The sequence below is a fragment of the Populus trichocarpa genome, chromosome 2 (assembly GCF_000002775.5).
Source record: "Populus trichocarpa isolate Nisqually-1 chromosome 2, P.trichocarpa_v4.1, whole genome shotgun sequence".
In the NCBI taxonomy this organism is placed as follows: domain Eukaryota; kingdom Viridiplantae; phylum Streptophyta; class Magnoliopsida; order Malpighiales; family Salicaceae; genus Populus; species Populus trichocarpa.
The window spans coordinates 17,609,719-17,620,946 of NC_037286.2; the positions used below are offsets into that span (position 1 = coordinate 17,609,719).

Here is an 11,228-nt window from a genome sequence, read left to right on the forward strand (position 1 = left end):
TCCATTTTTTCAATTAGAAAAATAAATTGACTTCTTGGCCCTTATGCCGATGCTTTACAAAATTTACTAAGCCATATGGGTGACACTTCTCCCAGTATGATTGTGATTCGATGATAAGAGATATCTTCAAAAATAACTTGAATTTAAACCTATACTAAATCTCCTCTTTGAACAGTATTAAAGATACACACATCTCCAGCATCGACATGATACACTGTGTGTTGACGACAGAGGAGTTGGATGAATTTCAAATGCTATTCCAGTCGTTCCCTGCTGCTCCCCCCTTTTTATTTACAAGCCAGTCTTTGAACATTTTCCAAGATTTTATGTGATGTCTGCTTGTAAACAAGTGATTTCTTATAGCAACGCCCATTAAAAACTCAACAATCGTTCCTCTACAATCCACCCTACAACAGCTTGAGAACATATTTCTTATACCAGGAAAAGATTCCATTTTTTTTTAAAAAGAAAAAAGCACAAAACGAGAAAGAAATCAATTTTGCAAGTGTGACTCACCTCGAAACATCAGATTCTCCCTCTGTTCATGGCCTCCATGCATCTAAGCAAATCCACGAGTGAACAAACAAAATTCCATGCCCAAGCCTTTCAAAACTTCTTTTAATTTCCCTCTCTTTATTCAAAATCTTTTGCTATGATACATGTGTTGAAGTGGGTAAGCACAGATCAGCTGGGATTGGATTGGAGATGGAGGTCAGAATCTCATCATTCATTAATGTACAACGGATTATGAACATGGCTCCAGAGTTACAAAACAATTGAGATGCAGGGAACAAAGGTGGGGGAGCATAAAATAAACAGAACAAACTGAGACGAATAGTGCAAAAACCAGACTGCCACTGCAACTACCGCCAATCACTGAACCTGAAAATAGAATTCCAGCTTAGAGGCCACTAAACAAGCCACAGAAAAATCAAACTGCAAGTAGTTTCCGACAACTGCTTGCCTAATCAAGAGGAAAGTTGACTTAGTGCAGTTTGCAAGCTCTGTGAAATAGAGTGAATTATGAGAGATTTAACTGATTAGGTTATACCTCTAATCACAGTCAGAAGATATTGATGGATTACTACAACAATAGATAGATTCATTTCCAAACAACTACGTCTGCCAAAAAAATGGACCAATAAAGGAAGAGTTGCATTTTCATGATAAAAATATTGAACTTCTATAATTTCTGTCATGATCAATTAGAAATTGGAGAGAATTGCTTTACCTGCAGTCTGCATTCGCTGCCTGATGGTTTAGCATGAAACAATCCCTTGGGAACAACCAAAAAATTCCCTTTAAGATAACTTGATTTTACATGTACATGACAGCCACTGCCAAGGAGTGCAGGAGCAGGGAGGGAGTCAGGGATCACACAGTATACCAATAAACAATCCAACTAAATGCTCACAACTACCATCACTCCACAAACCTTCTCGGGCATAACCTCACCTCATGCAACAGTAATGTCACTTTTTCCACTATGGAACTATCCAACTTCTTCCTACTGTCTATCTATTAACAAAAGGGAAAAGGAGTTTCAAACTGCAACTACAAAAGCTCAAGAAGGTAACCTGCAAAACCATAGGAAAAATAGAATAAAAATTGATGATACAGAAGAAAGGAAAACAAAATATCACTCGTCAAATGAAAAAAGGAAACGAATTGCATAGCCAACCTGAGAATGCCCTATCATTTTTACATAGTGCTTGTACCAAAGAAACTGTGGTTTCTGATAGTCAAATCATGATGTTAGCAGCACATATATTACAGTTTCCAATCCTCAAAATATCTTTCGATGAGTTGTGAATAGCAAATCAACACAACGGCAAAACAAAAACTCCATCCCGGAAAAATAAAAAACAATCTCCATAAAGATGGGATCCTCTGATTTCAAAATTCTAAAATCCCATGCAACTTTATAGTTGGGGATCTCTACTCTCATTCCATGATTTCTTGAACCACGATCATTTTGGACCACAAAACTTCCTTATTTCTACAGTCTCCGAATTCTGCAGAAGTCTTGTGAATCAATTGTCCTCAACACCAATCTTGAATGGCTTAAACAAGTGAGGTCGTTGTCTGAATCAAAGAGAAGCTGAAGTATGATTACAAAAGGACATACTCAAAGTTCAATATTATCCTGCAGTATACACATGTACAGAGAGCACTGAGCTGGCATCTTGCTGACAACTGATCCCTCAAAAAGACATCAAGTTGCTTTCTTTCCTTCCCTAAAAGGCCAAATCCCAAGAATACACCAACCAAGCAAAACTTCCTCGAAGGTTGTTATCATCTCATTTAACAACTCGGCTCTTAGCGGCTTATAGCTTCAATTGCAAGCCGCACCATTCGTAGTAGTCCCTCGACATCTTGGAAGTTAAAATCAAGAGCTGTTTTAATGGAAGAAATGCCCTCTCCACACGGGGCTTCTCTAAAGCTGGCATTAGCTGCTGCAAAAGCAAGTCGTGATTTTCTAGAGGCTTCCATTGCAGAATTTACATCCTGTGCCTGAAAAATCACATTTTACGATGCTAATAGTCCTGACCATTTCATACAGATGTAAACTTTTGAACCAAATAATGGAGCACCAGCTTCTGTAATATATGACAGCAAAGTTTCATGGGTTGATTGACCCAAACAGACACCGATAAGTGGCAATTTCATGACCTATGGTGCATAACAAGAATAAATGTGATGCTCTTGTACCGGAAAGGAAGCACCGATCAATATAGGTGTTTCCTATCAAACTTTCTGTATGTTGTAATCAAAATATATTCCTTGGCCAATATCTTTATATTCCAATGCTCAAAATTATGTTTTAAAGCTCCCTCAATGAGATAATCAGAGGACAAGAAAAGCTTTTTCTAACACAAATCTGAAATACTTACAAATCTGAGCAACCGCACAAAGTTGGGACGATTCCGAGCAGCAATAATGTGACTCCCAGTCACTTGAGGAGAGCCAATACCTTTAGTCAATGGAACTTTGTCTGGTGTTGTTGTGTTGTTCAGGTTATCAATATCAGAGGCAGAGGAAGACGGTGATTCACCTATAAATTATGAAAGAAGAATGGCATCACAGCAATTCACAAGTACCCATTGAATGGCCACATTAAGTATTTGGAAAAATGCTAAGAGCCTAAAGAGTGACAAAATGTTTATACGACAAAAGAAATAAGAGAAATTTCAATCAAGTACCTTGGGATACAATACTAATACATGACAGCATATATCAACACAATCATAAATTGAGCAGACATAAGATTTGGACAACCTTTCTTGAGTATCAAATGATTCCTACGCAAAATGCAGAAACTGGGAGCTGAATATATTGATTCATCAAAAAAAGTCACACTGAAATCACATCTGTGTGTCTCAATAAACTGTCTTGTGTAAGAAGGTACGAAGTCCAAGAGGTCTGATTCAAATCAGTGTTTTATTACATATGATGGCAACTTTACAAATGAATTATGACTAAGTTTGGCATTTCCATAACAGTGAAGTGCCAGGGGTGGTTTTGTCACATAGTAAATTTTGTAAACCCAAACAACAGTGACTAATAGTCGTGTTACAATCACGAGATTAAAGTAGAGATCATTGCATGTTTCAAATTACCTGGAGGAATAATTTGTAAAGCCATCTGCAACTCGTGCCGATCTCTATTTGCACTAGTATGCGAGGAATAAATCGCCCTCATGTATGCAACCTCCATGCATTTGTAGGCCAGAGCAGCAGCAGCCATGTCTTTGGACTTCTCGTATTCGTGGGCGCAAAACCTAACATATCATGAGGTTTAGCAAAGGAAGGCAGTAAGGTAGCTGCAATAACTCATTCATTCCATTAGAAATGAAATCGTCAATGGAAAATGCTAACAATTTTTTTCAATAATAAAAAAAACTCCTGAGTTAGATAACAAGTTTGAGAAGAAGTCAAAGCACAGTACAAAAAAAGAAAGGACAGCTAAGAGCCTTAGTTCACATAGCATGACACCAATGCCATGTAGTTTAGTCATGAAAGTATTTCCACACATTACCCAAAAAGGAACAAATACAAAAACACTAATGCAACAAATACAAACAATTGTTGTTTCAATTATTACGTGGCAAAAGTGTTCTGCAGTTAAAAAAGGAAATAAAAACATCAACCAAGAGGCCAAGTTAACCTAAGCCATGTGCCATTTGTGGTCGAATCAAAGTTAGAATGTCAAATCCCAACATAGTGAAAACAAGCAAGAGACAAAAAAATGGTACCAGCATTTCCAGCATCTATTTGGCCAGTTCTAACTATTTAAACAAATAGAGTCACCTTGTTGCAAGTTTAAAAAGATAAACTACCAAACAAAAAAGGCATCATTCCATGGTTCTGAAAACATTTAAACCCCCCCATCGCATCCACCAAAAGAGACAAAAGAAGACACTTCATCAAGCTCCACACTGACTTACTCGCACAGTTTTGCAGTGCTACTGTAAACTTGCATTGGCTCTCCATTTTTGGCATTCTCACCACCACAGGTTTCCAACAGAGACGCTCCATGAAGAAACTTCAGAGCTGCCTCAAAGTACAGCCTTGTACTCTCAAGATTGGACCCAGAGTTCTGCAGAAGGTAACCAACATTGGAAAGAGTTGCATATTAAAGAAAACAAATTCTTAAAAGATAAACATTAGAAACCTTCAGACGATCAGCCATGTGTTTCAGATTTTTAGCTTCTTTCAAAGCATTGTTTGCAGCCTGACTGAAGGAATCCCTTTTAACTGCACCTGGAGCATCATGATCCCTGACCCTGTGCCCATTTGATGAGGCATTTCTGGAACTGCTGTGATGGTGATGCATCCCATTTGGATGATCAACCTCTCGATTCTGTTTCAACCCTTTCAATTCATTATCTCCAGCAGGGGCATTTACAGCCAACATATTTGCCCTGTTTCCTTCGTGGGATCCATGATTTGGATAAGGGCAGTCAGCAAGTGTCTCATTTTGAGCTCTTCCAGAAGAAGGCTCCTCCACACTCTGCTTTGCAGTAGAGACTGTATCATGGTTTCTGGTAGCATCAACTTTAACATCCGCACAACTGGGTCCTCCAACATTTAACTGATTCTCTCTTTTACTATTATCACTCAACAAGTGTCCTGCAGAGTCCTTATCAACATGTTTATTCTGATTTTCCTCAGATTTGATCTCAAGCTTCACTTCAGCCTTGTTTTTGCAATTTGTTGGTTTTACTTCACAGGCAGGTGCTTGTGCATTAAAGGAATTGGAAACTTTAACTTCATTTTCAAACTCAGAATTAAAATTCCTATTCTTGTCCTTGGACCACGAAGAGGAACCATTTCCAGACTTCCTTGGATGAGACCCATCAACAAGATGGTGTTTTTCTATTTGTGTTTTATCATCAAGGGATGGATCACTCCCACCATCATCTTCCCTGTCAGAAAATCTTCTTGGGCCACCTAGGGCAAAGAAACCAGCATCAGCAGAATCATCTTGCTTGGTGACATTCTTTCTTGCTGATGCAAGTTTTTCTGGTTTTGAAACTCTCATAGGTGATGATGAAACTGATTCTACCGGTGAACCTTTTGCATCATGGAAATTGGCTTTGGTTTTGTGGGAGCTAGAAACTTTGGAAGAGCTAGAAGTAGCTGCCAGATGTAACAGTCCTGAGTCCCTCTTCAAAGAATCCACACCATCCAAGCTCTGCTGGGATAGGGTGCTCCCTAGGTCATGTCCTTGTTGCTGATTCTTTCTGTGGCAACCTTTTTTGTCTGTCCTACCATTGCTTTTACTTCCACTGGCCTCCTTCCCTTCGGACCTGGATACTCTGGCCTTCTTACCTTTCCTGTAGTCATTCCCACTCAACTCCTCCTTGGCCAAGATATTACTATCCTGGAGATGATGCCCAGTGTTTGAAAGGGAAACATGATAGAGTTGGGCATCATAACTTTCCTTCACTCTCCTTTTTTTTGTATCTTTGTCATCACAGTGGACCACATCCACAGACCCATTATCCAAGGAAGTGCAGACACCATCCTTTGTTTTTCTAGAAGAAAGTTGAGCCCAGTCCTTTTGATCATGCTTTATGTTCTTAAAAGCACAATCGTTGTGTTTGGGAAGATTCTTCGCTGATGACGTAGTAATCAAAGCATTGCTTGAAGTAGGACCCACCTTTTCAATTGCCCCGCCATGATCAGATGTCCAATCTTCTGGCAAATCTTCAGTTCTAATTTTCTTAGCAGCTTTAAAAGAATCTTGATCAAGATCTCTTTTGCCTTTCCCCTTTGATCGCTTAGAACCACCACCTGAGTGTGTGTTAGCAAAGAGGTAAGTTTTATGCTTCAAGAAACAGAAGTTGTAAGGCACAAAAAAGCTACTTTAAATCCCATACCTCGGTCAGAACAAATGTCCAGTCCTCTATGCTTCTCTCTCGGCTTATGTTCAAGTTTCTCCACAGCTAAATGGCTAGACTTGCTCAGTTTCAAGGAAAGGGGTTCAGTTACCAAAGGAGATGGTTTCACATCATTTAAGCTTCCATTTGTCGCCGATACCTGTAAGCTCTTCTTTGCAGGGTTTGACAACCGAATAGGTCCACCTTCTTTATACATTATATTTGGTAACTCCTTTAAACCATGCTTTTTTCTAAGCCCAACATGTGAATCAAGATTTTGGTGGCTCTGATCAGCATTCCAAACATCAGCCATGGTTACTCCAGATATATTCCCACCAGAATTGTTTTGTTTAAGAGACCGAGTTGCAAGTGTTGTTTCATCCTCACTAAAACTACACCGGTTCATACCAGGCCTAAGGCATTTATGATTTAAAAATCAAACATCAGAAGATGAGGAAGATGCATTAAACCAACAGATTTTATTTCTAACTACTCAATAGGATTGGTTGTTTCTCTGCAATGTGTAAAATGTAAAAGGGTACTTACAGCCAGTCAAGCATGCTACACAGCCACTTTTCAGGCAGGTCATCAGGGTTTGTACGAGGTGGAAGAAGCCGCCATTTTTGACACTTGTCACAACAGACCCAATTATCTTCACCAAGAGCAGTATCAGGTATGGGCCCGTCTCCATTGTGCACAACTCCAATTGATGCAGCTTTAGGAAATGCTTCAGATGTTAACAGCTTGTCCACTTTCTTACTGCTTGATCTTTCCTTAAACATGCTGTTACTTCCATGTGTGCTCTTTTCAACCATTTCTAAGTCCCCCAGCTTATCATCATAATTCTTCACCAATGGACTCGTCTGGATTTCTTCTTGTTCTAGTTCTATGTCCCCAAAAAACTCTCTGTATCTATCGCCAACTTTTCCAGAATTCTTTTTTAATTTCAAATCCTCTGACTCCCCTTTAGTTGTATGTTTGTCTGCACAACTGATCTTCTTATTTTTCAGTGACAAAGACGAGCCAACCCTCAGACTCTCCTTTGGTGCCTCAGCAACTACATTGCCATGACTTTGACTTCCCTTTAGTTTCTTTTTTCCCTCAGAACAGGACTCCTTAACATGAGGTAACTTCATACCTTCCTGTTCATAAGGCATAGCCTTCTCATCAGCATTCTGTTTGGGAGGTTCTGTTGGAGCCTGACTTGGAGCCTTTCTCCCCTTGGAAACATTTGAGTCAATTTTGACTGACTCATAAGGCTTTTCTTCTTTGCGATCACCATCTTTCTTTGGGGAGACTGACTCACTGCAAAGAGTGCTAGTTTTTTTATCTTCCCAAACCTTTCCCAAGGACTTGGATTTGGAATTATTGATCCAGCCATTCTCCTGGATCAATATTGGCACCGGTGAGTCCTCTTTAGTAAGACCAGAAAAAACTTTGTCACTCATCACTCCCTTGGACACGTTAGATGCCCTCCTCATTCCTTTTGAAGTGCCAACAACAGCAGAATATGAATTTGACAAAAGTGGAAGCTTTAAGGTGTTCGAAACAAGCTCCTCACAAGCAAAAGTGTCAAGTTCTGTCTCCTTCGATATAACACCACCATTCCCAGAATCCTTATTAACATTGCTCTTGGATTCTGCTGAAGGTTCATTTCCTGCTATTGACTTTATCTTCTTCTCTCCAAACATTGTCCCATCACCCTTCACAGAGCTAGACCCATTCACTACAATGCAAGAATTTTCTGGTCCGAACCTTGGAACAGGCAAGCATTCACTGTCTTTAAGTAATTTTTCCTTCTCTTTCAAGTGGATTAAATCATCAGGAAGAGGTGATAGCAGCAGACCTCCGGGCACAGGAAACGATGTCATTATCTGCTCAATCACAAAATCAAACCAAACACATTCTCATCATTGCCAAGTTCCAACACAAAGTGGAGTTGTGCGTGACAGGTTCGAAACTTTCAGGGAGATGATTTTACCTGAAGAATATGAGCAGGAGATTCAAGACGAGCATCTTGAGGTTCATGAGACATCTCATCGCTCTCAGAGGGGCTGTCATCCAGTGAGGAAGATGGTGAGACATCAAGCCCAAGACCACTGTAGATGGCAGCATTTTTTTGTGTCGACAAGTTATCGGAACCCACTTTGATTCGAACTTTCAGCATTTTCTGATCTGGTAAACTAGCACATTTCCTGTTTACAGATTCATCTCTAGGAACAACTTCCTCAGCAAATTGAGTGGATGGCACATTTGCTTCTTGTTTAACAGACTCGTTCAAGGAGGATGACGTTTTCAATACTGTGGAGGAAGGTTCGATTCTTACTGATTGAGATGCAGTTGACGAAGATACAGAGCTATGGCGGCCACCCTATTTTAAGAACAAATAATAAAAAGTTCAAGATAGTAACTCCAAAGTTAACGAAGATTTAGCTAAAGGTTCCTTCTTGAAATCAATTATTAACTAGTGATATGCTCAATAATGAAAATATATATCCACCTCCAGTTGCAAATGGTTTGGAGATCTAGATGCATTGAAATGTTGAATTTTTGGTGAGGTTCTTGGGTGAGACCAAACAGGAGACCGCTGATATGTAGGTAAAAATGAACCATAACCACCAAACTTGGCCCCTGTAGAAATGTGAAAATCCCAGAACAATAAATATCATAATACAAACTCTAATTTAACGCAGTTGTTTTTTGCTGCTAAAACTCCACCTTCTGCAGTATATTGACTTACCCAAATTCTCAGCTGAAACTCCACCTTCAAAATCTTTTTGAAAGTGTCCCAAGACATCTTGTAGTTTCTCATCCTTGAAAAGGAAAGAAAGAGAAGCAAGCAATTGCATATCAGGAAAGAAGGAGAGTACAAATATACACAGGTATGAACTGACAGAACAGCAAATAATTGAAAGAGCTGCAACCTTTGGAATAAAAAACACTCTATACATCTCATGTTGTATACCTAGGCGCCACAAATTTCAACTAGGCAATTAAGTGTCAGGAAGCTACTATAAGTGAATTAAGAATGTTGACTCCTGATTCTAATCCAGATACGAAAACCTAAAATTCATGAATTCAAAATTTTGATATTCGGTCACATGCTGCTCAAATGACAAGCTACAGTTTTCGAAAGGTTCATTTTCTGGAACTTGCTTGTATTCGCATAGTCCATGCAATCCCACATCACTGAATCATAACCAAGTACATCTTTATAATAATTGAACAAGCTCAGCACATATTTCATGTCTCCACAAGAATGAAGCTGCCAAAACATTCACTTCGTATACCAAACCAAACCAAAACACCGTGTTTAAACATCTAAAGCCAATAAAACCCAAGCACTGAAAGAAAACCTACTAATTTCATTTACCCTTCCCTTCCTAAACACAATCAAAATCCTGAGCAATTATGTTCTCAAGGACCAGAAAGGACATATTAATCAGATAAAAATTACCAAGCTCATCATTGCAAACAACCAGAATTAAGACTTAAACATCATAATTTGGATCTAAAGCACAAAAGAACAACAACAAGAAATAAATTCAACAGATGATATATAGCACTAACAAAACCAGACTTTCACAAAAATAAAATCAAACTTAAATTATTCTCACAGACATATTACAAAGAAAGAAAGAAAAGAAAAAACTTACTATGTAAGAGAGAGCAGTATCAGGGTCAATGCTCTCATCATAATCATCATCATTGTTGGTGTTAATGTTATGGTAAGAGCACGCTTCCCCTTCTTCAAGCTCAGTATCTTCCATCTCTCTCTCACTACCAAACCCTAACCCTAAATCCTCTCTCGCATCTCTCCTCCCCAAAGAAATCATCAAACAACAACTACAAAATGTTAAAAAAAAATCGAAAAGTAATTTAAGCCCACAAATCCATAACTCTCTCTCTACAATACCAAACAGAAAAACAAAGCCAACCCATTTCACGAAACCGAAAACCCACCAAGGATTTCCAGTGAATTAGACCCGATCACTAGATTCAAATCGGTACCAACCGATGTTTGGATTTTTATTCTTTTTAAGAACTAATTATTAATTAAGATTTTAAACAAATGATATCGGTAATAAGAACAAAAAAAAAGAATTTGGTTTGATTTATTGGGTTTGGGTTTTCGCTAGGGTGCGATCTCTGTAGCTGGAATCAATTGCCCAACTCTCTCTCTCTCTCTCTCTCTCTCTCTCTCTCTGGATTTTGGTGTATACAGCAGCCGCGGCTTTTCTTTGTTTTTTTTTTTTTTTTTTTGTTCTAATTCATTTTTTTGTTTATTCTTCCAAGGAAAATGTTTGTTTAAATTATTTATTTACTTTGATAAAATAAAAACTAAAAAAAAGGAGAGAAACAGAGCGATCTAACCAGAGACTGAGGAAATAGAGACTGGTATTTACTCTCCGTTTTTTTTATATATTTATATTTTGACCTCTGCAGCTTCTCTTCTTCTTTTTTTTACTACGCTTCCTTTGAAATTTTTAAGACCATTTTTGCCAAGCCCACCAGTCTCAAGTCCTTTGACTTTCAATCCGAGTTCGAAATATGATTTTTCACTCTTTTTTTTTTTTTTTTTTTGTTAAAAAAGACTCAATATATTGTGGAATTTTTATAATTTCGTAGGTTATTTATTCTTACCACAAACACAATTTATTTAGAAATTTTATCACTTGAATATATTTAAAATCAATATCTCTATCGGATTTGATTTTAGTTGTTAGAACTTAGAAGATACAATTGGTCTAATTTAGACTCGGAAGTTGACTCTTCCAATTCTTAAATTCCTATCTTCACTATTTTGAAATGTAAATATGAGATTGCTTGGAAAAATATCAAT

General features: G+C 38.2%; 1 protein-coding gene across 2 annotated transcripts; it reads right to left on the reverse strand.

The window, feature by feature from the left end:
- Positions 1 to 613: 613 nt before the first annotated feature.
- Positions 614 to 10,637, reverse strand: LOC7458236 (cysteine-tryptophan domain-containing zinc finger protein 3). 2 transcript variants are annotated; one of them, XM_024592234.2, is made up of 14 exons: positions 10,042 to 10,637; positions 9,126 to 9,198; positions 8,886 to 9,016; positions 8,367 to 8,756; positions 6,932 to 8,259; positions 6,386 to 6,798; positions 4,675 to 6,299; positions 4,448 to 4,599; positions 3,621 to 3,781; positions 2,895 to 3,055; positions 1,682 to 2,514; positions 1,456 to 1,577; positions 1,232 to 1,337; positions 614 to 882 (listed from the first exon to the last, which is right to left on the reverse strand). In XM_024592234.2, exons 1-11 carry the CDS (start codon positions 10,219 to 10,221, stop codon positions 2,320 to 2,322), a joined length of 4,809 nt encoding a protein of 1,602 aa, XP_024448002.2. In that variant the 5' UTR covers positions 10,222 to 10,637; the 3' UTR covers positions 614 to 882; positions 1,232 to 1,337; positions 1,456 to 1,577; positions 1,682 to 2,319. The 2 variants fall into 2 exon arrangements, with proteins under 2 accessions (XP_024448002.2, XP_024447999.2); XM_024592231.2 differs by having other exon boundaries at positions 1,232 to 1,577.
- Between the last annotated feature and the right edge of the window lie 591 nt (positions 10,638 to 11,228).